The 25,897-nt window shown below is 49.3% G+C and overlaps 12 protein-coding genes across 12 annotated transcripts; 5 read left to right on the forward strand and 7 right to left on the reverse strand.

The window, feature by feature from the left end:
* Positions 1-28: 28 nt before the first annotated feature.
* On the reverse strand, positions 29-409 carry FOBCDRAFT_139447 (uncharacterized protein; the record flags this gene model as incomplete). Its single annotated transcript, XM_059608045.1, has 1 exon — positions 29-409. A coding segment is annotated over one exon (381 nt), but the record flags the coding sequence as incomplete, so codon positions are not given.
* A 1,882-nt stretch (positions 410-2,291) lies between these two features.
* On the reverse strand, positions 2,292-3,122 carry FOBCDRAFT_94740 (uncharacterized protein; the record flags this gene model as incomplete). Its single annotated transcript, XM_054705370.2, has 1 exon — positions 2,292-3,122. A coding segment is annotated over one exon (831 nt), but the record flags the coding sequence as incomplete, so codon positions are not given.
* A 1,516-nt stretch (positions 3,123-4,638) lies between these two features.
* FOBCDRAFT_276414 (uncharacterized protein) lies at positions 4,639-4,968 on the forward strand (the record flags this gene model as incomplete). Its single annotated transcript, XM_031195466.2, has 1 exon — positions 4,639-4,968. One exon carries the CDS (start codon positions 4,639-4,641, stop codon positions 4,966-4,968), a length of 330 nt encoding a protein of 109 aa, XP_031028611.2.
* A 652-nt stretch (positions 4,969-5,620) lies between these two features.
* FOBCDRAFT_100486 (uncharacterized protein) lies at positions 5,621-5,974 on the reverse strand (the record flags this gene model as incomplete). Its single annotated transcript, XM_059607692.1, has 1 exon — positions 5,621-5,974. A coding segment is annotated over one exon (354 nt), but the record flags the coding sequence as incomplete, so codon positions are not given.
* Positions 5,975-5,982: 8 nt separating this feature from the next.
* On the reverse strand, positions 5,983-7,115 carry FOBCDRAFT_241540 (uncharacterized protein; the record flags this gene model as incomplete). Its single annotated transcript, XM_059610366.1, has 5 exons — positions 5,983-6,051; positions 6,092-6,172; positions 6,244-6,389; positions 6,425-6,532; positions 6,590-7,115. The coding sequence occupies 5 exons, from the start codon at positions 7,113-7,115 to the stop codon at positions 5,983-5,985; spliced, it is 930 nt and encodes a 309-aa protein (XP_059467449.1).
* A 1,397-nt stretch (positions 7,116-8,512) lies between these two features.
* On the forward strand, positions 8,513-8,836 carry FOBCDRAFT_139602 (uncharacterized protein; the record flags this gene model as incomplete). Its single annotated transcript, XM_054705372.2, has 1 exon — positions 8,513-8,836. A coding segment is annotated over one exon (324 nt), but the record flags the coding sequence as incomplete, so codon positions are not given.
* FOBCDRAFT_295597 (serine/threonine protein kinase) lies at positions 8,837-9,819 on the reverse strand (the record flags this gene model as incomplete). Its single annotated transcript, XM_054705373.2, has 1 exon — positions 8,837-9,819. The coding sequence occupies one exon, from the start codon at positions 9,817-9,819 to the stop codon at positions 8,938-8,940; it is 882 nt and encodes a 293-aa protein (XP_054561348.1). The 3' UTR covers positions 8,837-8,937.
* A 702-nt stretch (positions 9,820-10,521) lies between these two features.
* On the reverse strand, positions 10,522-11,130 carry FOBCDRAFT_262539 (uncharacterized protein; the record flags this gene model as incomplete). The annotated part of the gene is made up of 1 exon (XM_054705374.2): positions 10,522-11,130. The coding sequence occupies exon 1, from the start codon at positions 10,873-10,875 to the stop codon at positions 10,522-10,524; it is 354 nt and encodes a 117-aa protein (XP_054561349.1). The 5' UTR covers positions 10,876-11,130.
* A 1,546-nt stretch (positions 11,131-12,676) lies between these two features.
* On the forward strand, positions 12,677-13,706 carry FOBCDRAFT_227284 (kinetochore-associated protein Dsn1/Mis13). The gene has a single exon (XM_054705375.2). The coding sequence runs from the start codon at positions 12,709-12,711 to the stop codon at positions 13,603-13,605; it is 897 nt and encodes a 298-aa protein (XP_054561350.2). The 5' UTR covers positions 12,677-12,708; the 3' UTR covers positions 13,606-13,706.
* A 1,790-nt stretch (positions 13,707-15,496) lies between these two features.
* On the forward strand, positions 15,497-16,355 carry FOBCDRAFT_227285 (uncharacterized protein). Its single transcript, XM_054705376.2, has one exon. It carries the CDS (start codon positions 15,663-15,665, stop codon positions 16,290-16,292), a length of 630 nt encoding a protein of 209 aa, XP_054561351.2. The 5' UTR covers positions 15,497-15,662; the 3' UTR covers positions 16,293-16,355.
* A 4,314-nt stretch (positions 16,356-20,669) lies between these two features.
* On the forward strand, positions 20,670-21,095 carry FOBCDRAFT_241544 (uncharacterized protein; the record flags this gene model as incomplete). The annotated part of the gene is made up of 2 exons (XM_059610367.1): positions 20,670-20,776; positions 20,813-21,095. 2 exons carry the CDS (start codon positions 20,670-20,672, stop codon positions 21,093-21,095), a joined length of 390 nt encoding a protein of 129 aa, XP_059465286.1.
* Positions 21,096-21,321: 226 nt separating this feature from the next.
* On the reverse strand, positions 21,322-22,777 carry FOBCDRAFT_241545 (uncharacterized protein; the record flags this gene model as incomplete). The annotated part of the gene is made up of 3 exons (XM_059610368.1): positions 21,322-21,739; positions 21,790-22,442; positions 22,733-22,777. 3 exons carry the CDS (start codon positions 22,775-22,777, stop codon positions 21,322-21,324), a joined length of 1,116 nt encoding a protein of 371 aa, XP_059465285.1.
* Positions 22,778-25,897: the final 3,120 nt, after the last annotated feature.

A 25,897-nucleotide genomic window follows, 5' to 3' on the forward strand; every position in this document is an offset into this window, starting at 1 on the left:
GAACTCCCAATCTGCAAATACGGGCTACTCACTGAAACAGATAACTGTGGGAATTAGAAGGCCACCCCGGTGGTCCCCATGCCTGAACATCTTGCAGGGGGCTGTTGTCACCATTTATCGAGAACTCCAAGCCTAAGCTCACGCCAAACGAGCCTAGTTCGGTCTCGTAAGAGGCATCTCCTACATCCGTGAAAGTCTCTTCTCGAGCTTCAATCATTGAGGGAGGGGCTTGCTGGGACGTCGCAGAGGAATTTGCCGATTTGGAGCCGGCTTTGGGGTGTGCGGATGAAGTCGGCTCCCGAGGGACGTCACCGTGTCGTGAACCGTATGTCTCCATGGCATGGCAAAGCTCCCGGATTCTTCTCCACAAAATATTTGCTGCCTTGGATACATCGGCATACTTCGAGGTGGCCGAGTAGTGTCAATTATTTGCATCACGCGGCCGCCATTTACATCGAAAGCCCTCCCATAGCCAAAGCAATATTTCATTCTAACGATACACAACACGTATATCCCATGGTCGATTTTGTAAGTGCTTAGCCTATGACAGAGCCCCTCTGTTTTACCAGAGCACTAACAACTCGCGCCAAGATAAGATTTTCCGAGGGGAAGGTTGGGTTCAAGGCTATAAACTTGACGTAGAACACCTCAGAAGCAGTGTTTCGAAGTGTCATCAAGGGTTAGAGCAGGTACTACCTATGCTGACAGATTTAAAGATTGGAGTGTCGTCTTGTACTGCTTAGGACTGGAGCTCCTTGCGTGGAGCAGAGATATAGAAACACACCTGTGGCTGTTACAGTACGACTGGTCGATAAGTTTTCAAAATGTATTAGATTTGCTGCTATGTCATTAGACTATTCCAATTACCATTGCAACGGAGCCTTAGTGCTTCGTTAATAAATGGTCCAAAAAGCTGTCTTTATACAAATATTCTACTCCCCTTACCTTGCGGCGCTCTAAAGGACAAGAATAAAGGCCTCGACTATTTTTTTTAAATTCAGAAAGACTTAGATTTTCATCTTTAAACTTAAGGCGCTCGCTAATTGCCAGCGGAATTCTCGTTGCCCCTATTAGCACCGTGCAGGCGGTCTGGTTTTTTTTATCTTGGCGAGGAGGACACGGAGTATCTCCTAGGTCTAGGTACTAAGACCCTTCGCCCTGATATTGGGACCATCCAGAAAGGAGAGGCGTCTAAGTTGCGCGTCCTCCCGGTCGAGCTTAAGGCCCTTAATATGTCGGAGGCGTTCACTCTGCGTCTGAAACCTAATAGAAGCAGATGTAGGAAATTCTATAAGATAAGACCCAAGTCTAGAATTATATGTATCACGAGAGTTCAGCCTCGAATGTTGCGACGACCTTGGCACTAACATCCCCCTTGCCCACCCAAACATTTTCAGTGTGTACTTGCCCTTCCCACTTTGCCTCATACACCGTGATTCCATCTAACTCCCGCTTCGATACCAACCGTTCAAATTTGTATTCGCCCTGGCCCAGGGGGTGCCTTGCCTCGTAGTCAGCTATAACTCCCATGCCGACATCCTTCTTCTTCACCCAACTATTTTCGCTTTCTGGGTATCCCTTCCACTTTACTCTATACCACACTCTCCTGCCAATGCGCCCCTTGGCGACTAGATTCTTAGTTTCAAACTCGGTACCCTCCTGGTCTAGGGCAAGAGGAGTGTCATAACGTGCTTCATCATTGCCTTGCGATGAGACTCCACGGATGAGGTTTTTGTTGGCGACAGTAGGATCTGGGTCAGCTTCGGCCTCGGGTCCTCCAATGGCCTGAGTATCTGGTGCACTCTGAAATTGCACGTCAATATCCAAGTGGCATGATGTTCTTGGCTCATCCGCTTTTTGCATGGAGTCGTTGGGAATACCAGTAACACCAGTCAAAATCAGCCAATATATTAGTTTCAAGAAGGTGACGCACTTTGAGTGTCATTGAAAACGACCTGCATTGCTTCCGATGGAGGCTTAGTAGCTGTGGAGACCATAGGCTTGTCATCTGGCCGTGACTCCGTTACGAACATGGTCGGGTCAATCACTTCCTCAGACACGATAGATGATAACGGAGTGCTATAACCAGACAGTGGTTCATCATCGGCAGGTATAGCATTTGAGCCCCAGGAAGGAGTGGAACTCTGAGAATGGTCTGGGGATATTCGAGGCAGCTGCTTCTCTCTGTTTAGGCTGTCCATGGTAACATTAGTGAACCTGTATTGAGTGTTCGCCAAAGCCATTATGTCGTCTTCTTCAAGATCGTCTCGGCATCGTTGCGGTCTCTTCCTTTTCGGAGGCGGAATATCGTCACTCTCATACCTTGGTCTCTTTATCTTCGTGGAATCCCTATTCCGCTCGACACCAAAAGCGTCTTGCAGATGACATTGCGGTTCCTGTATCGACTGAAACACTCCGAGGCAAGTGGGATGCAGGATTGGGCAGTGTACAGGCATATACCCACCTTCCAGTGTCCTGATGTAAGTTTGGATGTGGTCGAGCCACGTCCACGGTATCTTGAACTGATGCATTCGCACTGAGACCGGCAAGTTTCTGTCCCCGAGGCAGAACGGGCAGTAACCAGCTCTGGCGAGGACGCCGCCATAAGTGAGAGGATCGCACCAAACCGGGAGGCGATCCAGGTGATCCATGTGGTGTTGACAATCGGCATCCCAGGCCTCGGTGCAATGAAACCACTCGTTACACAGAAAGCACAGCTCTGCAAAGCCATATACCTTTGCCATGGCTGCCTTGAAGCATGTGTTCACGTGTCGCCAATCGTAAGAGCTGCCATTGCCTTTTCCGCAAGGGCACTTGTCCGGCTCCAATCCTGGCCGGTACTCCACGTTAGAGCTCTTCTGATAAAGATCCAGCATGTCGCGGAGCACTGCGAGACCTATGGGGCTTCGCAGTGTATCAATCTCGAAGAGATTTTGCGCCAGACGGTCTCTTTCCAGCATCATGAACCAGGCACGGTCGAATATTGCCTTGTGGTATCCTAGCGTATCATCGTGCTTGACCGGTTGGCGCTTTTGGCAGTCTCGCAGCTCTTTGGCGAGAATTTTCCGTTTCTCCGTGTACAGCTTTATTCGCTCTTGTGACGATTTGCTGTCGCTTGTGCCCGGTCGCTTAATAGGGTTAAATTAAACTATTTAAGTTAATCTGCTTAAGTAATATTCTTTTATATAGTAAGAATAGATAGGTTTAAAGAAATATAAAAAGGAAGTAAGAAAATAAGAAAAAGGAGGTCTAAGAGAATATAGAAAAATGCTATAAAAATAGGGAAAATAGCAATAAGGTAGTAAGGAATAACGTATTTGATAAGCAACCCGACCAAAAATCTTAACCTTTCCAATTTAATCAGTAATAAAAACACCACAACCTATCAGATCAATTAAAACTAATTACTATCCTCTTCCTCAATAACTATAATTGCCTCTTGACAAGTCCTTGCATTATGCCCGGCCTTCCCGCAAGTCCTACAGTGCCGAACCTTCGGTCCTTCCGACCTTCCGCGACCACCACTTCTCGATGATTCGGCCACTACCTGTGTATCTACATCAATCTGATCAATTTGACTCTGACCATTCCCTACAGTCATCTTGCCGCTATCTTGTAGCCGGGTTCTTTTCTTCCTTTTATTCTGGCTAAGTGCTGTATTTGCCTCTCGAAGGTCTCGGTTCTCAGCCTCTAGTAGAGCAGTCTTATGTATATTTCTCATTACTGACTTAGTAAGAGACTGAAGAGCTTCAAGGATTGACTCTGGAGAGCTATTATGATGTCTTCTGATTCGTCTCTCAAGGTATTCCGAATGAGAATTAGCCTCATTGGCAGTCCTTGGTGTCTTTGGGGTCCAAGGTTGAGCCCGGCTGGTATCCTCTCCAGGAGGCGTTAGGGTCCGTAGCTGCACATCAAGCCTCGAAATCACACTTTCCGGGTCAAAGGGAACAAGCCCGGCCCCCCTAAAACCTCCCTTGATATTGCTTTCTGTGATAGTAGCTTGATGAGCGGCGTAGAAGGCAGGAAAGAACGTGATCTTAGTAATGTGGGTTATATGACGTCTTATTAGATGCTCTATTTCTCGACCATAGGCCTTTTTCAGCGGCCCAAAGCACCCGATGTCAAGGGGCTGGAGTAGGTGAGAGGAATGAGGAGGCATACAGAGCGGGATAATCTTCTTTTCCTCGCAATATACTTCAAAGTCGGCCGAGTGATGACTTTCTACATCCTTATTGTTCGTCCCAATTTCACTGAAAGAGGAAATTCTACATCTCTCATTGGCTTATACCCCTGCTAGTTCCTCTTTCACTGAAAGAGGGACAATGTTTTCAATCCCCCACCCGTTTTTTTAATTAAAAGTGCCTGATAAACCTTCTCATTGGCTGGTTCGTTCCTTCGTCGTAACCTTCGCAGATAGCTTTACTTTGGTGGCGCAAAGCGATATTACCTCCTGAGCGCCTACGTGTAAATTAATATCTTGACCGCGCGTGTTTCGTGACCGCGTCGTAGTAATCTAGCAAGGGCTCTACCGACGCCAGTATGTTTGCAACCAAGATTTCTCCCTCCTTAATTGACTCTTGATCTTGTCAATCGTCTTCTTTTACCATGAAGTATTGACTACCCTGACTATCTTTAAACATGTGGCCTCCAAAGCTCCGTGACCACCAGGCTGATGGTCATGATGTCGAGCAGAATGAAACAACTCCATGGCTACAGCACACAGGATGCCCTCGCTTATTTCACAACCGACCGCTTGGGATCATTGCGGCCACGGCAAGGAAGTCCAAGCCAGCATGGAACGAAGATTATCTGTTGGGCCAATGGCATGATACAGCACTCCGAAGTCCAGCTGCCGTAGAAGCCCAGCTTCGAGTTATACTCCGTGGTGTCGACCTCATGGTTGATCGAGCCACGTTCAAGTTGGCCAAGACTTCATACAGATCTCGATGCTGGTTGAATACCTACTAGAAAGATGACTTTTGGCCCCATGAATTCAAAGTTGTGAACCGCCCGAAAAGATATGTTGATGTATGGAAAAGGTTCATTTGTTATGTATTTAGAGTTCAACATTTTGAAACACATCGGCAGCAAGATATATACAACTTACGACTCGGACGCGATGAAACCATCATGATGTGTCATATACTATATCTGGTTGCTCTTCTACAACGCGAGGCTGTGAGCTCTAACTGGTATCTGGATAAAGGACATAAGGAAGCTAAGGATAAGCCTAGCTACTGTAGTAATAGAGATAAGTATGAACATAAAGATGACGATGGTGATGGAGCTAACAAGGAATGGTATTAACAAGTACGACCGAGTCGAGACTAAGAATCATTCCAACAAAAACGATAAATATTGCACTTGTTAAGGATTTGGGTGAAGATAGGGCCACTTCCTTAATACGTGTATGCCAAGTAAGTGTGATGACAAAGGAAGATTTCTGCGTAGCCGCTGAGTTTATTGTGTATTTAATGACTGAGCAGTACAAGAGACTCCATCTCAAGGCGACCACAGGCTGACTCCCTCACCGACTGCAGCGATCAACCTCGCAATAGGCGGGACCATCAGAGTTTGTTGACTCTGATCTCTTCACAAGGTATCTCGGTGTAGCAGAGTAGGTATTTGAGTCATGTTGCTTGCTTTTGGTGGTCCTCTGCTGCAAAGTCCGCTTCGCGTCATTGCGCACCTTTTCAGCGATGCTCTTCAAGAGCTTCCTGTGAGCTTCTCGAGCTTCCGCATCGTCCTCGTCAGAGATTTCCGGTAAACGCCAATTTGGGTACAGATTCAGATGTGAAGGCCGAACTTGTATCTGGCTCTGTGAGTGCGAGCTGAAGAAATAGTGGCATAAGCGACAGGTTGGCTTGCTGGCGCCGATGTATTGCCATTGCCGCCAAAATCTATTTGGCCTTATGATTCCGTTCTTGGTGAGGTAGTGATGAATGAGAACTTCTGCGTGTACGATTGGCCTGAAAGTTCTCTTCAAGAGTTGAATTTGGATAGCCTTATCCAGACCCATCCTGCGGAGATCCTTTGCATCCTGCATAAGCTCTGGCATCTTTACTTTCTCGAAAGCCTCCATGTGTTGAACAATGGCAACAGCTGTCAGGTCCGACTGTACAATGGGCTTGGATATGCGAGTACTAGACGGTAGTGAGGTGATCTTGAAGTCCTGAAATAATAGCGGCCAGGCTGCTGCTGCACAAACAATGAAGTTCGCAGCTTGACGGTAGGAATGCCAACGGCCAGATAATGTTTTAGCTCACACCACGGCCCAGACCTGAGGAACTCGCTGCCCCTGGCTTTCGTCCTGACGGCTTTCTTGATCCCTGTCATCACCAGCTGGGCATTATGGATCAGGTTGATCAGCCTTTCACAATCTCTCAGTGCTGGGGTAAAGTTAGTCTCGGTATGTATAAAGTACGTCGACAGAAGGAGGGAGACTTGCACTTGATTTCCTCCTGCTCGCGTATGTTGTTGACCGAGAAGTTGCATTTCTCTCTGAGCTTTTGAAGCTCACTCTTCAAGGCCTCTGTTCATCGTTGGAGTCAGTGTCATGTAGTGGGCGTTGCTATATGCTATGTCATACCGTCTTCGGACTGTCGCCGTTCGTGATCTTCCAGACAAAGGCCTAAAGCCTTATCGAGTTTGTCTTTGTATTCGGTAATTCGGGGCATGTTGAAAGCTAATATCATCCAGAGTACTCTCTTCTCGAGGGCATCGGAGCTAAGATTTTGGGGGTTCTGCCCGGCCAACTGTAGTAAGTTCGTTACGAATCTCGCGGTTGCCCTAGTCTCCTCTTCGTCCTTCCTGCTCGCTGCAAACACGAATTCGGGCCCATTCGTCCCTTCGAGGATCGTCAGGGCGGTGACTGAATTCCCGCCTCGTTCATTGTCACAGACCTGGGCGAGCTTATTTACGAGCACGCGAAAGGCTACGGAGTCTGATTGTAGGTAGTCAAAGTCGACCGTCGCGTGGCTTTCTGGTTCTTCTCGGGTCAGGTTGCAGCTTTGAATCATTGCATATTCGAGAACGATTGGCTCGTAGAGAAGTCTACGCTGTAAGGGATCGAGACCAGCATAGTATTGGAACTCCGAAGTCTGGACTACCGCCATTCTTGATGATGCGTGATGATGCTATCATGGGAGAACTCCTGCCTGGTAGCTTGATGTAGCATTAGCCGAGCTATGGTGATCAAACGCCTGGAGTAAAGATAGTTAAGCAGTTTTCTGCCAGGGTTACTAAGGCAAATGAATAATCAAGTCTAACTCTTCAATACTTCGTACTAGGCCGGCATCATCATCGGTGATGCCCTATGACACAATCGTGAGTAATATGGCTGGGGAACTAAAGTCAGCTTTGGCCGAAAAAGACTTTTGCCACCGCATCGGTATTCCTCGTCCGATTAACCAGGAGCTATTGAAGGCACCAGAAAGCCCCGATTTGCTAACACCAGCTTCGGATACCAGGTTAGTATGAACTTCCATATCCACTCGAGTAGTAAACGTCGACCGTATTTACCACAAGAAGTTGATAAGATGCAGCAATCATTCAGGAAGACTCTTGACAACAGATGCTCACTAAAAAGCTAATTCGGGAAGCTAAGCCGCGCCGCCGGGACACAGTTGCGTCATTCGAGTGGTGGCTTACATACCCTTCCCCCCGCGTCAATGATACCCTGACCCTGGAAGTATAACTATCTTCACATGCCCCCCGCACTGCTGCTCCGGATTACTTTTAGCCAAAAAGTCCAAAGGGCACGTCTTGCGCTTTTGAAGTTCGTCGCTTGCGCTTAAACACTGAGCTTACAACTAGGTACACACGGCAACCATGAACAACCATGAAATGTGGAGAAGGCATCGCTTTTTGCTGCTTTGAATCAAATACATTAGCTGATGAGTTCCCAGACACCCCTCAATTATGGAGCTAGTACCAGAAACGGCTTTTAGGCCGCATGCCTTGAACCCAACTCTCCTGAACAACACCGGAGGGATTGTAACCGAGGCACCTGGGATGCCACAATATGGGGACCTTATCACTGTCAACTCGATCTCCCTAGGCCATACAGTCAACCCGGCTCTCCTACACGCCACGGCTTCCACCGAAACTGTCACCGCCAACCCTTCTAGTTGCTTGAAGGCATAGTCTTCTCGTAGCTCGCATGCTAACAGTCAGGAAGACGATGAATGAAGGATGCTTACGAAGGATTGCGAAAATGTCCCCGTTGAAGTCAAAGCGAAGAGTCCCGGACATGTTATCAACGCCATTGAACTATCGAGGTGTGATATAGAGTCTACTCAAACTCTAGAACAACATTTGCCGACCCACGCAGTCACTCCGAGCAAACGTATAAGGCATGTCAGGGGGCCCAATGGGGAGTATTGTTGTTCCTGGCCCGCGTGCTTTCGGACTTTTTTGACAAGCAAAAAGCTGAGGTAAGCACCTATCTCTCGATTACCGACAGTCGAAGTATTGGTTAGTTGGTTAATGAGTTCCGCAGCATTCATATTCGCGGAGTACCAACAATCTCCTCGCTCGTATTGTCATTGCCAAGATCGAAGACGAAGACCGGCTGGTCGAACTTATTCGGAACACACCCGTTGTCCAAAACGACCCTAACTGGCGTTGCCGAACATGGGTCGCCCAAGCTTTGTCCCGGATAGCTCAAGACGGCATGGCTACTGGGACCGCGGAACTGGATTGGAAAAAGATCGAGGCGGTTGCTCGCGAATATGTCGCGAGTAAAACCGCAGCTGGAAGATATCTCAATGCTGCGGACATGGCGTTGCCGAAGCCGACATATGATATGCTCCAAGGGAAGGAGGTGGTACCTTAGCTAGCAGGATCCGTTTCTGGTTGATATTTGTTTCTGTTTCGTTCGTGCATCTGGTAGGATTGTGTTTCAGACAGGGTATTAGAACTGTATTTGGCAAGACTTCAGATATCTCCCCACCATCTTTGGCGTGTCTTCTCCATTTCAAGCTCGGCAGGGTAGGGATCAAGAAACTGAGCAATAAAACCTTGCCATGCTTGCCGAGTATGGTTCCAACACCATGCAGAAGTGTATTCCCAGTAACAAGGGTACCAACCCGCAAACTCCCAGTCAATGATACCGACGACATAACCACCGCGAACTAAAATGTTGAAGGGATTTAGATCTCCATGAGTAAACACCGGCGGTGGCCACGGGCCGTCCTGTTTGCTCACCATTTCTTTTATTTGCTTCCATTCTTGATCATGCATGTGGTCCGGCTGTTCTTCTGGCCTGAGATCTTCACGTAACCATCGATGGAAATCTTGGACACACTTGAACGGCCCGAATCTGGGTCTTGACCGTGGTATGCGGGAATCGCGCAACGAACCGCCTCGACAGCTTTCTACTCCTGTGCCAGGAGGTGGCGGAAGAGCCCTCAGTTCCTGGAACATTTGCCGAAGCTGTGCGAAAATGTTGTCCAGGTCGGCATCGGACAATGTTGGCCAGGCTTCTGCGAGGGAATTTCCTTGAATGCGCTCCATAACGATAAAGGGTCGATTCTTGTGGATGAATGAGCAGTGGACAGCCGGGACAGGGATGGAAGTAGTGGCGGCGACGAAACTCATAGTTGCTGCTTCGGTGAGATGGACAAATGGCCCCGTCTTGACGATGAGGTGTTTGGAAATGGGAATACAAGGTCCATTGTGTTCGTACAAGCGCGCGGTAGTTTTGAGAGCGATGCGGGTCAGCAAGCGACGAAGTAGCGTATTTTTTATGGCTAAGGAGTCTGTACCGTCGTGTTGGGTGGTCGTTCCGTCGTCGGGAGGAACGTAAGGAGTTAACATGCTGGAAGCTAACTAAGCGGAATCGCTGGCTTAACGGAATTGGAGGCGCTGCTTTATGTATGGCACGTGGCCATCAGCTTATTTAGATGAAAGCGCGCCGTGGACGCTGACACATGGGTCGTTCAAGAAGTGACGAATAATGTGTTTACGCAGGATTAAAATTATTACGCGCCGGGGTTGCTGACTAAGGATTGGTCAATACTCTCCAGAAGCTTTATTCGACATCCTTTTTATCCGTGCACGCTGATTGGGTTGAAGAGGTTGGAGATAGTGTTATATGGGAGGTAGAGGAGGATGACCTAGACGCTGGGAAGTGAGCATTGGGGGACTCGACGCGCGTGTGATGTTCAACATCTTCAATCCAAGGCCATCAATTCAATGTGGAGGTGCAGTGGTTCAACTCCACTGGCCAAATGCTGAGTAAGCTGTCAACGCAACGCCACGCGAGGACGAAATTGATGGAATTGAATTGATCGCCAGCCTGGTCATCTTGGACTTGTTGCGCAGGACTTGCTTGACCACCATCATCTCATCCTTAGAGGGCCTGGCAATAAATCAAGTTTTTTCAACAGGCATTTACCCCTTTCATCGACGCAAAAAAAAAAAAAAAAAAAAAAAAAAAAAGGACTTCAATAACCCAATTCCCATGACACGTACGAATATTTCAAAGTCAAAAGAATGGGTAGGAGCCACCCAACTCGTCTAAATCTCGCCTGAAAGGGCCGCTTTTTCCGCCACACTAGCCTTCACTCCAGCCACAAGCGCTCGCATGTTCTTAGCGCCGAGATATCGTTTCGACAGTCTCACTGCATCGAACGTGACTTGTTTTCTGTGGGAATTCATTAAGGTAGGCTTGCCGCGTTTGTCGAAATAGATATAGAGGGGGTCTAAAAGCTCTGTATAGCCGATGCGGAATGTCTCGTCCCTCAACTGAATTTTTGGGACATCGGAAGTGGCGGAGGGACCTCTAGGGCGTTTGGATTTGGATTTATTAGATTTGTGGTGCAAGACTGTCGTGCCCGCCGCAGTGCCTTTAGGTTTCTCTATAGCCATCATGCCCGAGCTGACAATCAATAGTTAGATAACTTTGGGTCGATTAAGCGAAGACTTTATGCGGCAAATTCCCGCAAGAGAGGGGTCATGGCCGAAGGTTTGAGATAAGTTGAAAGTGGAGCAATCACTGGCCCCATGAAAACCTCAACCGTTTGACGGAGAGAATGCCAGTCTCTAGGTCGAAGTCCTTCTGAAATAAGATTGGCGACTTTGGATCGGGAGATGGGGTAAAGTAACCATAACGTGATACGAACTGAGGTTGATAAGAGGTTGTAGACTGGATCGCGAGCGCCTAATTATTGTGGCAGGAAACTCTATACCCCACCTTCAGATAACTAAGATACCGGAACCCCAAGGGGCCCAATAATAGATAGATAGAGTTTATAACGCCCGGGAGAACGAATCTCATAGGGCCAGTTGGTACGCTAAGCTACTTGCGATTCCTCCCCATTGATCCGGTCTACACAAAGGATACGCTTACATAATGCCCATGGGTACCCGTGTGCCTGTTGGGCCCCGCCAGCCTCAAGCTGGCAGACTATACTTCAGCTGCTGAAGATAGGATGCTGAACACTTGGAGAAATCGGCCTTCAAGCAGGCCTGTCACACAGTCAAGCGAGGCTCGACATATCAGCGGATGAGGAAGAGCGTGGGGCTTCTAGGAGACACGAGCAAAAAAAGCTTAGAACTGTAAATAGCCTAGCGTACTTGACCCTATGAGGTTAATCCTCCCGGGGTGGAATAAACTTCATTCATTCGTTCATTGAGCCCCGCCCGTACTACGTAGATGACAACGTCAGTATGGGGCTCGGTCCGCCATCTGAGTCTTATGCCACCCAAAGGGATACTGCTGTCTCCAAAATATGCAAGCCGTCCACGCAACTAGACGGTTCGCGAATCACGTTGCGAACCGCAAACCTCCATCTACGAAGCCGCAAACTGACCGACATCACGAATTGCATTGCGACGGCATTTGGGCATTTTGTGCAGCATTTTTATTATTATTAATTATTGAGAACACGTAAATCACGACGCGACGCCCCTCTTTGACCCTGCGCCACAGTTTCAGCGCCTCCACCATCGATTGTACCGCACCGCACCGATAACTTCTTAGCATCATGAACCCGGGAATCTAAAAGCACATCGTCAACGGTCCCGAATGCGCCACCCATGACGACTCTGGTGACGACTCGGCGGCCGCTTCGAGTAATTAGCATGAGCAACGAGCACGGGCGACGGTTGAGCAAGCGTCTCGCTGCAGCGGCGGCGACAGATTATGAGCACGACGATGACTTCGCATTTATGCGAAAATCGAAGAGAATTAAGACGGACATGACAGATGAACCGAAGCCGGAAGCAGTGCCAGAGCCAAAGGCGGAGCCAGTGAAAAAGTCTGCAAAGGGACGACCTGTGGCGAAGCAACGCGCTGCTAAGGCACCAACGACTAATGGAACGATTGTGGAGGAAGTGCCGCCTGAGAAAGAAACGAACGTGGCGATAAAGCCCGCGACGAGGAACAGCAGCAGACGAAAAGCGAGTGTTGACGCGTCGGATGAGCGAGAAATCAAGGTCCCTAAGAGACCATCAACCAGGAGGAGCACGCAACGATCTGGGGAAGCACAGGAGGAAGAAGCCTCTCAACTAGCACCAGCATCCATACCAGAACCCAAGCCTGAACCCCAACCAGAAACAGTACCTGAAGCAGCACCAGCTTCCCATGTCAATGGAGCGCCTAAGAAACATGGATCCCGCGAAAAACCTACTAGACCGCCTCCGGACTGGGATAACTCGCTGCAACGCGAACCCCCTGTGCAGTCGGCCACAATTGCTCTGCCTATGAGCGATACGCCCATCATTAACAGAAACAAGGAGATGCGGAAGAAGGGGGGCAATAGCAACAGGCGGAGCAGTTTGGACAACCGTGGAAGAAGGGCGAGCTCTTTGATCGAGAGCGGCCAAACAGCAATACCCCACCGGGAGGTCAACCCGGCGGATTTTTACAAACACATTGAAGCCGAAGGCTTGACAGAGCCTCGGCGTATGAAACAACTGTTGACCTGGTGTGGCGAGCGCGCTCTGGCAGGGAAGCCTCCTCGTGGCACACCGAGTTCTAATGCTATTCTTGGTGCTCGTGCTATTCAAGATCAACTGCTAAAAGACTTTGCGGCTCGATCTGAATTCTCAGACTGGTTTAGTCGAGAGGATGACGGGCCAAATGCGCCTGTAGTGTTGAGGCCCAACCCCAGAAACATGGAGTTGGACGAGAAACTGGCCCAACTGGAAATCAACATCAAAAGATTACAAGATGAGAAGAAGGCATGGCAAGCAATACGAAAACCACCCCCTGAGCAACCGCCTCTCTTCTCCGAAGGCGAGACTGGGTCTATTGTTCTACCAGACTTTGATCTGTTAGATCCATACGAAGGCAAGATCAGAGGATTCCTGGCAGACGAGACAGCATCATTCGACGCTGTTCGGTCTCAGACAGAATCAAGGTTGCGGACTATTCAGTCGTCACTCGAGTTTCAGATCGACCAACTTGCCGACAACGTTCACAAGCTCGAGCAGCGGGTTCTAATTGCAGGCAAAGAAGCGGATAAGGTCCTTAGTGTTAGCGCCCTACGACTTCGACAACGTGAGGAGCGGGAGAAGGCGAGCGCAGGAACAAGGGACATGCCAGTCATCGAGGTTCTAAGGAGCCTAGGGAATATTCTACCTGAAGGAGGCGGGTGAGGGAGCAAAATCTTGAATTTGGAACGATCGGGCTTGATACATCTGTTTTCCTTCATTACCCCTTCCTTCAGCCTATGACGTGGATGACGAGATGAGATAAGACAAGATTATGTGCCTTTTTCTCCATCCAATTATAAATATAAATAAAACGAGCGATTGATTCGCACTTGACCCTCGACGGGGGAGACTCGATACTTCTTGAATACTTTTGTTATCCTTTTTTGTAACTTTTGAAAGTCCCGGTAATCGCTTGGCGGCGATTCAGGCCTTTAGCGGATGTCTGGTGTTGCGAACCCCGTATCAGACGCCATTATCGTCATGGGACAAGAGCCGGATGCGTCGGGCGGTGGATATCATCGTCCCCAGCGAAAGATGGCCAGGACGACGAAGCTGTTGGAGATGCAGCAGCAAAATGGCGATATGGGTTGGCAGGAAGAAGGTGGGACTAGCGAGGGAGTTCCAGGACAAAACCGAGCTCGGAAGCAGACTGCCCCTAAGTCATCCGGGGGCGTGGTCGAGGCAGTCCAGAGCCTGAAGCAACTCCTGGGGCAGGACTTCAACATGAAAATCGAAGCGATGAAGGCTGAGTTTCAGCTCGAGTTCACTAAACTCAGAGATCGTATGGCCGAGGAAGTCACCAGGGCCACGGCTCAGACGGCACAAGCATTATCGCAAGTCCGAGACCAGCTTATCCAGGCTTGTGGCGAGCTGGAGCAGACTCGACTACAGCTAGACATGCTGAACAAGACTGAAACACCACGGTCGTCGGTTTAATCGTATGTAGACGCAGCCAAGATGACACTCACTAGCATGTCCAGCCAATCTTCATCTGCGGCCCGATCCGCAACTCCGGAACCGGTGTTCTGCACAGTGGATACGTCCAGAGTTCCTGAAGACCACATTGGAGAAGCTACACCGACGATTATCCACAAGACAGTTGAGCAGGACATGCGAAAGTCGAGTGACCAATCTCACTGGCGATGCGTCGCAGTGATCAGAGATGGACGGAATACCAACCGCCTCAGGATCATTGGTAGGTACGAAGAAGAAATACAAAAGATCAAAACCATCCTCGAAACCAAAAGGATCCAGGTGCAAGAGTCCTTCGAGACCAATTATATCCTATCAAAGTTGATAGCATGAATCGTACGGCCGTCTTTGACCAGGAACTTAATGTTCTCCCCAGAGCAATGGAAACCTTGAGCCATGAGAACGGAGACCAGATTGCCAAAGTGGCCTGGCTGAGCCGAAAGGTCAGCCCTAAGACATATGGGTCTATGGTGGTGTACCTCACTAAAAACAACGATGCCAAGAGACTACTACAGGAACACTACTTTCTCGCCGCAGGTGAATCGACACATACGAGTGTATTCGAGCAGATCACTGGACCGGAACAACGCTATAACTGCCAAGGGCTCGGTCACAAAGCATTCTCGTGCAGCAAGAATCAAGTATGTGCAAGATGCGCCGCCGAGAGCCACCATCACAGTGAGTGCCAGGCACAGATACCCAAGTGCGCTCTCTGCAGCCGTCCGCATGAGTCATTCAGTAGAGATTGCCTGGAACTTCACCCCAGGCGGCATGAGTAGGTCGCTCCAGGTGATTCAACTGAATGTGAGAAAGCAGGATACGGTACACGAGAGCCTCATGAACGATAAGCAACTTCAGGATTACGCAGCAATAGCGATCCAACCGAAGCATGGTTTTTTTTTCTCTTTTCTTTTCTTTTTCTTATCAGTAGTGGGTGCGCAATTTTATATGGGCACCTAGGTGCCTATGTATTGACCGCCACACCCAACCAATGCTCATGTAACTTGTGGCTGATTGTGGCGCACTTACCCTGTCAACGCGTTGCAGGTGAACGCGTTCACGCGTAACTTGCCATCAGCATCTGCAGTAACGCAATAGTGAAACCACTTCAACAAAGCTCAACGCGCTGAATCACCTGAATATCAATTGCGACTGGCAGCGTTTTTGTTTCATTGCCTCTGTTTTGCGCGATACGGTGTTTTTGACCTTATTTGGACTTGTCACATACGCCGACTGACCAGATCCCTATGACTTTTTTGGCTTTACATTTGAGAACTCGAGACAGTATGGCTGTTGCTACACGTTCCAAGCATCATGGTGCGACTCATCCCCAGGAGCCAGTTGAGAGTAAAGCTTCTCCAATCGCCGGCAAAGTGCAGTCGCCGCCTAAGGGAGGCGCGACTCAGAAGATCGATCCCGACTTTGAAAAAGACGTTGCGATTGACGAATTCATTGGCCATCGTATTGACACCGAAAACTCCACCGTAGACATCCAAGTCAAGTGGCAAGACGGGGAAACCACCTGGGAGTCAGAGTGGAGTCTTCAAGAAAAGGTGCCTGTGCTTGTCTTCAAGTACTGGGAAAAGCTGGACGGTCGCAAGGCTGCCACCAACCTTGATACCTATCACGTCTTCAAGATCCTAAAGCGAGCCCCACCCTCCGACAAGTCCGGAAACTCCCAACACATGTATCAGGTACAGTGGGTTGGTTACCGTCCAGCCGAATCGACTTGGGAGCACGAGTCCAAACTGCGCACGATTACGCCCGATATGCTGGAGAAGTTTGAGACTAAGCAGTTGGCTAAGGGTGCTTCAGAGAAGCGCAAGAGCATGCGTGGGCCTGGACGACCTCGAAAGAAGCCACGAGTGAAGGACTAGATGGTGATAGATGGCGTGCGTATATGTAGATAACGCAAGCATAGGAGATGAACAACCATCGATAATGATCTTTCTTGTATTTGACTTGATACCAACGTGTTATTGAATCAGTTTTTGCGTGTTCCTTTTTGGCAAGGATGGGAGCAACTCAATTCAATTCAACGCAAGTCAATTCACATCAACATTTTGTCAAGGAACCAATAGAATATGTGTATTTTAGCTCACCCCCTGGCCTAATCTACATATCCTAATGGCTCTTCAACAAAATGTTGATGTGGGTTGACTTACGTTGAATTGAATTCAGTTACTCCCATCCTTCATCAAGACACCAGCTGTAGCTTGCTTTTAGATATCCTAAAGGCAGGCCCATTGCTCTTCTATACTGGCGGTTATCTAGTGAGGTTCCCGGTGGCTGGGCCCCATACCAATCATCCCTTTGCATGACGATCTCTGGTGGGTTGCTCCTGGGATCATCGTACCTGCCTCAATTATCTTATACGGAGGAGGATGTTATCTAGGCTATGCTGGATGTCACAGATAATGGCCTCTCCCAGAACCAGGCTGCCCAGAAGAATGGCGTGCCTCAAACCACTCTCTCTGACAGGTTAAGAGGCCTACCGTCAAGATCCGAGATCACCCAACCTGCTCAACTTTTATCCAAGTCGCAGGAGTCCAGATTAGTCACCTGGATACTTCGACAAGAGGCCTTGGGCTATGCTCCTTCCCACAGTCAAGTTCGCGCCACCGTCGCTGCCCTCTTGAGACCAGCGCTGCCCTCAAATCAAACAAATCAAATCCGGGGTCATGTTTGAGATATTTGACAACCTTCAACGTTGGATCTGTTGTTTGAAATATTTATTCAAATATTTCAAATATCTCAAATCTCACCCTCTATGCTCTCCTGCTACTATGTCCCAATCTTCCACTAGACCTCGTCTCCCCCACTTGCTATCGCCCCCAGCTTCACCGCACCATGTCTGACCCAATTCTTCAGGCATTGCAACTTCTCCAATGTTTCCGTCGTCATCGAAAGCCTCTGCGACGTCACCGTCAACTTGGCGAGGCTGAACGACCTCTCGCAATCAGTTGCCATCGCCGGTATCGTGAGTATATCGAGAGCTAACTGGCTGACCGTCGGAAATTGTCCCTGGTGAGCCATCCACCACTCAATTGGATCCTCAGTCTCTTGCGGCTCTAGCCGCAGATACCGCTCAAGCTCACTTCCCGTCACCGTAGTCTTTGCTATCCTGCTCTTCACCCACTGCTTGAATATACTGTCTACCGGCGTTCTCTGCAGCACGCTTGGGGATGCCGTAGTCTCAATAATTGCCCCTCACTGCTCGTCCACCGGCCGGTTGCAGCGGTACCAGCGGTCCAGGTAGTCAGATAGTCCAATTTTGGCGTCCTCACCCACACAAGCTGCTCTTCTGACGCCCAATTCACCTCCAGATAGCTCATGCCTAGTGATGGGTTGAGAATGATGGACAAGGGTGTGCACCACTCAATTCAATCAACTGAATGGCTCGGTGGCGGTGAGTTGACCTGGTCAACCACTCTCTCTAGTGGCGTTGATCAATTATCCGTCAAGTTGAGTTGAATGGACACTGGTTGAAGTCGTTGATCTCCAAGCCGAGCTATTTCACTCCCACTCTCCCATCCCCTTTTCTTCACATCCCACCACTACCTAGGATCCTTCTTCCGCCCTATCACCACTACCATTCTCAGTAGGAAGTAGTGACACGTCCAGGTCGTCAATCACCCCAGCCCGTAACCACGATCGCCGCACTTGACACATTCCTATAATGTCCGCGTCCAGCCGATTTCGTAGTGGCGTCACCATCCGCCCTGCCGCCGCAAACATCCTCTCGCACTCTGCTGACATCGGCTGGATCGTAAGGAAGTCCAGCGCCATTAGTGAAAGACGAGGATACCGACGTTTGCGCTCATGCCAGTATGATATTGGATCTCTAACATCGTTATCTCCATCCTCCCATGACGACTGCCATAATTCGAGCTCGTTAATATCTTCATTGATGTCGTCAGACAAAGTCGCTTCCTCTTTCACCAAACCGTATCCGAGAACCGGCCGCGTGCGCTCACAGTACGCTTGAAATGGGTTGTAGTACTTTCGCTGCCGCTTCGCAACTGGTTCGTTGTCCACGGGACTTCGGACCACCTGCAGGTGACGGTAGTCCGATTCCCACACTTCTCGGACCATCTGCTTCGCCTTCATCACCCATTTCGTGTTATCCTTCCACTCATTCTCGAAATACCCCCACCGGAAAGCCGGGTGCAGCGCTAAGGCCGTGTAATAAATTAGTGTTTCATCCAGCCTGCTGTAGTACTTGTTGAGCTTTTCCCAACCCAGATTAATATTGATTCGGAAGTGTTCCGCGTCGGGTATCTCAGAAGCAAGCTGCTTATAGTCCTCGAGTACTTCCAACAAGAACTCGAATCCCTGGATAATCTCCCATACATTCCCGTACGCGCCAGCCCACCCTCCTTTCCGCTTGCGTTGTTGGCCATCGCCTTTCACAGTCTTCACGGCATCCTCCTAGAATCCAAGAAGCTTAGCCAGGTGTTCCAGGACTACCTAGTCATTGACCGTAAGCTGGTTTTCCTCCAAGCAAATCCGGGGCTCCCTCGCAGACTTTCTGAGATTCCTTGTCCTCTTTGATCTGTTGTCCTGCTCCCACTGTTGACGATGCTTCAAGGCGAGTTGTTCGATGAATGGTCGAAGAATGATGGCGCGTCTAATCATGTATAGTTGAGAAAGCCACCAGGTATCGTTATCAATGATCAAATCGACCGGCTGCCTCGCTCTAATCCTGGGGTCCGAGGATAGATCGAATTCGGAGCGTTGTATACTCCGCAGCAAATAAGTAAGCTGGTCCGACCTTCGGACGTCAACCACAAGGTTGTGCAGCTTTCCGACAGGTCCTTTGCGCCGCCAAAGTGCGTGCTCCGCCTCAGACAGAGCAGCTTCCCCTGACAACTGCTCTTCGAAAGCCTCGACGTTGTGGCCAAACAGCAGTGCTTTGGCCGAGAGATTTAGTGTATGGCCGAGGCAGCGCCCACGCCTCGTCGACCCGACGAACCCGAGCTCGCCACCAATTACCTCCATGGCCTTGTCGTTGCTTTCCGCGTTGTCCAGTGTGAAGTACCCAATCTTATCCTGGATGCCATAGGCGTCAAGGACGTCCAGTATTTCGACCGCAATGTTGTGTCCGAAATGGCGAGTTCTCAATTCCGGTACACCAAGCGCCAGCTTGCGTGGCTGGCTATTCTCATCCCGAAAGAAACAAGCAATCTCGTACAAGCTATGCCTATTGCCTGACTTCCATCCGTCAAAGGAGACGTGAATCAGGCCGCTTGACTGCTTCAGCGCTGCGATGACCTTATCCTTGTGCATTTTGTAGGCCGAGAGAACTTTGCGGCGGATGGTTGTCCTGGTAATATTGGCATCCGTGATCTTGACAAGTGGGTTGAGGTATTCGAATATCTGGCATAGTCTTCCTTGCTCACAGACGCTAAATGCGTGGTTTTCCTCGATAATCCATTCGAGTAGGAGGCGCTGGAAATGCTTGCGGTCGAAACCCTTGGCCAGACTGTTCGCAATGTCTTGTTCGCGCGGGAGTCGCGTATCGACCTTCATCACGTCGGCGATGAACCTCTGATCCTTGGCCTTTAATTTCTCAGCTTTTTTCTCAGCAGCTGATTTCGTCTTATCAGGGGGAGCGCGTATTCCATGGCCCTTGAATAAGCAGCAGATGGTTCTAAGTGAATTCCCCGACACGACTACAAAGAGATGTCCACAAGAAAGTGCATACAGATTCGTTCCAATCACGAGTGGCGCCACAAGAACTCCGCCCAGTCTCATGTTCTCATATGAGTGAGGTGGTAGAACGTGAAAAGAAGTACTGGGAAACAATGAATCAGCCACGTTTGAGTAGCAAAGATATGGACAGCGGCTCCTTTGCGACTACAAGTATATGGATGGAGAGAACACAATGGCAAGCTATATACAAGGGCGCAAGGCGCGATATCTTACGAGCATCGACTCAACTACCTGACCGGCGCGCCTTGGCGATAGACTGCTTCTTAGGACAGGGGACCAAATAGCGTTATCCAGATATAATAAGCTCGAGTGAAGCTGAGCAGAAGATATCTTGCATCTTAGGGGCATTAAATATAGTGGTGGATCGGTGCAGGAACACGATCCGTCGGACCAGTCGTTTTCTTCTATGCTGGCTAAACAGCACGAGACTTCAGCATTTCCACGAAAGACCGTTCAGTCTGGTGGCGGAGAAAAGTACCGAATGAAAGTACCGGAATGTTCAGAAACGGCTGTTGGCCTTTGCCTTTCGAACGCATATGATGACGGCCAGAGTCAGGAGAGAGTGTGTGAGGTTCCAGTTGAGCGAAGATCTATCCTCTCAACTTCAAGTCATTTGGGAGCATAAGGTCTGGAAATTGTTCGACTAGTCCAGAGGATCCTGGCCTGTGATACAGGGAAGTAGTGACTTCGGCGAAGCCATGGATGAGGTTCCTGCTCGCCCTGAGTATCAGCTGCTGCAGGACGAAGCCATTTTATTCAATGCGTTGCAATCCAAGGATTTTGACGATGAGCAAGGCGAAGAAGAAGCCTATAGTGATGACGAAGACGAAGATACTGATTCAATGTTCGGATACGACGAAGGCGACTGTGACAACTCCGAGGTTGCAAGCAACCCAGCCGAAGCCGATGAGAACCACCATGCCGATCGAGCTTCGAAGATGTGGGATGAGTCCGACACGGTTTAGCCTTGAGTACTCTCAACAATTCCCCGCATATTGCTAAGGCTATCCCCTTGATAACTTCCCTCTCCAAGAGCAGTCTTTTTGAACCAAGGCCAATACACCGTCTCTGCCCAATTAGCCAGATACTGCAACACGCTGACAATCTTATATATCCCCACAATGTCACTCGTCGCCCCAAAGCCTTTCATAGTCCAAAGAACCTTGACTTGTTAGTCAAACCAAACTCGTCTCACAGCAGGAGTGTCAAGCATACCGTTTTTGTTCCCTCGCGACCTGAAGCTACGAAATACCATTCATGGCCTTGAATGATAATTCCCGGGAGAAAATCCAAACCCTCAAAAGAACCGCCCGCGTCATGGACGAGTCTGGCAAGTAACGTCCACTGTGCAGCGAGCCAGACTCCAACCTGAAGCCGCGCTGCATTCCACTTCTCACCAGGCGGTTTCGTCTCAATGGCGAGACAAAGCGTTTTCTTCAGAAGTGGGTTGCACGCTGTATGGTTGATGCTGTTCATGGGAAGAACCTTGCGCAGCCCATCGATCATGGCCAACGACTCAACTTCGGGTTCGATAACAGCGCAGAAGTCGATCATCTTGGACTCTGGCGTGCTGCCTGGTCTGTACTCTATCATGATGCGAGCCGAGGGACTAGACGCGTTAGCAGTCATTGTAGTACCAGAAAGCGCGTAATATCTTACCAGAACTTAAAGTTGACTCGGTCGCCCTCGACGTGGCCTTTTAGATCTCTCAAAGCAAGGTCCAGCACAGCTGGGTGCACTTCAACGTTCCAACTATACTCTGACTCTCCGTCTGTCGCGCTCGTACGTGCTTTCTGAAGAATCTTGTGCACAGATCGAGCAGATGGAGTCTCACCCCACTGAACACGAGGATCTTCCTCATCGCAATAACACAAATCATCAACGAAGCGGAACCATTCCCCTCCTTTCTGTCCCACTGCACGTTTGATATCTACTTTCTTATCTGGTGATATGACTTTATTCCCTCTTGCGAGCTGGCTGATATCCCAGAGCGCAGTGAAAACTCCACTTGGGTAGTTCACAGTCGTGAATTCACGAAAGTCAACTCCATTCGGATCAAGGGCCAATTCGTTAAGTCGTTTTGTAGGTGATGACCTGCCACTTGTTGAAGCGCCGCTCGTCGAAGTTGTATCCGTTGGAGCCCACGGTGTAGGATCTTCATCCACGAATGGATCTCCAGTTCTCGAACCAGGCGTCCGAGGCAGCGGCAATGGGATCTTCTGGCTCCGAAAGATATCTGAGCCAGTCTTTTGACGTTTTTTGGCGCCCTCGAAGGACATGGAAGGTGATGGGGGGTAATGTCTCTTTTGAGGCTTTGGCAGGGTTGCCGTCAGATCAATCAAATCAGATTAGGACCCAAATCTGATCTGAACTGATAAATCACCATTCGAATCTGATCTGATTTGATTGATTGATTGATATCTGATATGTCGTAGCTCACGTGAAGCTTCCCTCGGCCTCACGACCCCACCGTCGGATTCTAATCGGCCTTGTTACTCGAGCATAGACCTCCGAGATTAACGCATCCTCCCCTGACCCAGTTCTTCAGTAGCTGGATCGATTCAATGCTCGATCCAAGTAGAGAATGTCGCTGTGAGCTGACTGTAAGCTTCGCAAGACTGAATGCCCTCTCGCAGTCGGTTGACATGGCCGGAATAGCAAGAATATCCAGTGCAAACCTACTCAAACGTGGGAAAGCATTGCTATGGTCGACCCACCAACGAATGGGATCATCTACCTGTTCTGGTTCGAGCCTGTAATACCGTTCGAGTTCACTGCCTGTTGCCAAGAGCTTAGGTTGCCGGCTTTTTATCCACTGCTCAAACCTACTTTGTTCAGGTCGGGGCGTCAACGAAGGCGTGATAAAGACACTCTCAGAGGCATTATCGTCATTCTTCGAGTACCAACGCTCAAAATAGGCTTTGATGCCGTCCTTTGCATCTCGAAGCCATTGTAGCTGTTCTGGGGAAGTCCAATTGGTCTCCAGCCACCGGAGTCCAAGGTCCGGATTCAGAACAACAGAGGCTGCAAACAGAGGCGACCGTCCGAGGAGAGTATAGTACTCGTTTAACTTAATCCAAGCATTGTTTATACTTGCCTTAATGCTAGCGCGCTCCTGACCCTCCATACTGGCAATATTGCTCACCGAACGAGCATCGTCTTGCAGGTAGTCTTCTCGGGAATGTACAGGAAGCGCATCTTCATTAAACTGTGAGCTGGCGGGTGGGCGAGCTGGAAGAGTCGTTTCGCGACGGCGGCGCAATGGTGTAATTTCGTATCCTTGAAGTCGTGATGGTAACCGTGACTGCCGTGAGGGTCGCTCCCGGATTTGTCCGACTATCGGTGGCCGCGAAAGTGTTGGTGTCACACCCATGGCCGGTCCAGCTTCCCCCCTGGGTTGTATACCATTCTTCCGCAGCCGGATCAGCAGTTTCATCCTCGTAGAGAACCTTCCAGTCTTCAAGATGTTCTAGGACAAACTCCATTCCCGTCATGACTTCCCAGAGCCGACCGTGACCCCCGCTTATACCCCATCCCTGTGTTCTCATCGTCATATTGTAGACCGGCTCTAAAATATGACTAACTTCCCTGAGGACCTTCCAGTCATCAGATGTCAGAATATCAGCTGTAGGAACCCTTTTTGAGGCGTCTGCTTCTAGCCCTAACTCCTGAATGAAGCTGTTGAGCTCAGACTGCTTGACTAAGGCACGCTCAATCATCATATAAGTCGAGTTCCATCTCGTAGCGTTGTTCTGTATGACTTCAAGCTCGGCAGTTGATTCTTCTGCAAGCTTATATGTGTCTACCTCCCCCTGCTCCCTTGCATGTGCTTTGAAAGTTTCGGTGCGTTGCGGAGAGGCTCGGATGAACTTGACGATATTGTGAAGCTTCCCAACTGGACCCTTGGCTCGCCAGTGTTCGAGATCTTCTTCAACCCGCTCTAACATGTCATAGGCCTCAGGCTGAAGTTCGAAAGAAGCTGCATCATCGCCGTAGAGGAAGGCTTGGGCAACGAGGTTTAGAATATGACCGAAACATCGCATCCTTCGTGCCTCCGTGTCCGCTCGAGTTATCGAGGCATCGAGAGTTGTGTAGAGGTTTCGCAAGCAAACATCATTACTGGCCGCATTATCGCAGATCGAAACCCCTAGCTTACAATCGATACCCCAATCACGGACGACGTTTCTTATGGTGTAAGCGATGTTCTCACCGGCATGAGATCCGATCTGCCTTTTGAAAGCCAGCAGCCGGCTTTGATATGAGTGTCTCCGATCGATAAAGTGACCAAAGATGGAAATAAAAGCTAACCTGTTCGGAGATGTCCAGAGGTCGAAGCTAAGATGTATCTGGGTAATAGTATTATTGAGTTCCTCCTTGACAGCCGCTTTCTTTGAAACAAGTATGTCTTCTAGATCTTTCTTGGTTGCAGTTCGACCCTAGGACACCTGAGCATAAAGCTCAGAGTCCAGCTGACGGAACAGCTCCTGCAGATAGGTACTCTCAAAGGTAGTAAAGGGGAGATTAGAATCAACGATATAACCAACAGAGAGCTCTCTAATCCGTGCCAACTTTGCTCTAGGAAGAAAGAAGGAAGAAGAGGCGGGCCGTTTCTTGGATGCATTTCTCTGGAGATCGATAACTGAAGAGTCACCAGATGAACCCGCTTCAAAGGTCTCGGTGATCCCGTGAGCTCTAAGAACCGTTAGTGATAGCCCGGAAATGAGAAGTACCACGAACTTGAAAAGACGAGCTGATGTTGATGATGTCGACTGAGTATTAAAAAATCGCGGTGCACCCTTATTATCGCAGAGCCGGCAATACCAGATATCCCCACTAGACGTATTGTCTTTCCTTAACTCTGCTAGGAACCAGCCATGGTTTCTAATCCAGCTTCGCCTGCCCCCACTTTTCCTCTTGTCTTAGAGGCTTGCAATAACAAAACGTCGTTGGCCCTAAATGATCTTGCAAAGGTCATTAATGGATGAATCGGCAGTCGAGGCCAAAGCTAAAGCTGCATTATACTGCTTAGTGATGACCTTAGACCGGGACCTGAGACGAGAAAATGTGGGTGGTGGCGGCGATGACGAAGGGCTACTAGCAAGGCTGCCTTTTAAAGCGGTCTCCGATATTGTATGTTATAATCAGCAGGAGCTTCAACAGATTGAAACCCAATAGCCAATATATGTTTCTAAACATTTAGGGATGTGTTGGCTTCTCTGGCTACGGCTGTATCGTACTGGGGCAAGAGGTAGGAAAAAGGGGTAACTTAACTAATTAATCTACCTTTAGATTGCTCTCCAGCCGAGCCCTGAGTGGCCTAGGGCTCAAAACCAGCTAATCGGCTTAACTCAGTCCTCTAGCACCATTGCTTCTTGGGGAAGTGCCCCACTCTACGGGGCCGGAATATTTATGTTAGGGATATTTCGGGGCGGAACATAAGGATGATCCGACGGTTCTAGGGTAGTTACCATCTTTTCTACAGATATCAGATATAACTATCAGATGCATATATGCTTGTGTCTGAATTGATTGAATTGATTGATATATCTGATTGTTAATCTGATCTGACGGCAGCCCTGGGTGGGAGAACAGAAGTAGGAGTGGAAACGGCAATCAACGACAGGGGAGGGGAGGAGAAAGAGGGAGCACTAGTCATGACTTACATAGCAAAGATGCTAGTGCTGGAGAGCAGCAGAGCAAGACTCGGCGTCCAAATCATGCTCATCCGGCGGCTGCCTCGAGACCAGACTCACACTGCAATGCCCTG

The sequence above is a fragment of the Fusarium oxysporum genome, chromosome VII (genome assembly GCF_013085055.1).
Source record: "Fusarium oxysporum Fo47 chromosome VII, complete sequence".
Classification (NCBI taxonomy): domain Eukaryota; kingdom Fungi; phylum Ascomycota; class Sordariomycetes; order Hypocreales; family Nectriaceae; genus Fusarium; species Fusarium oxysporum.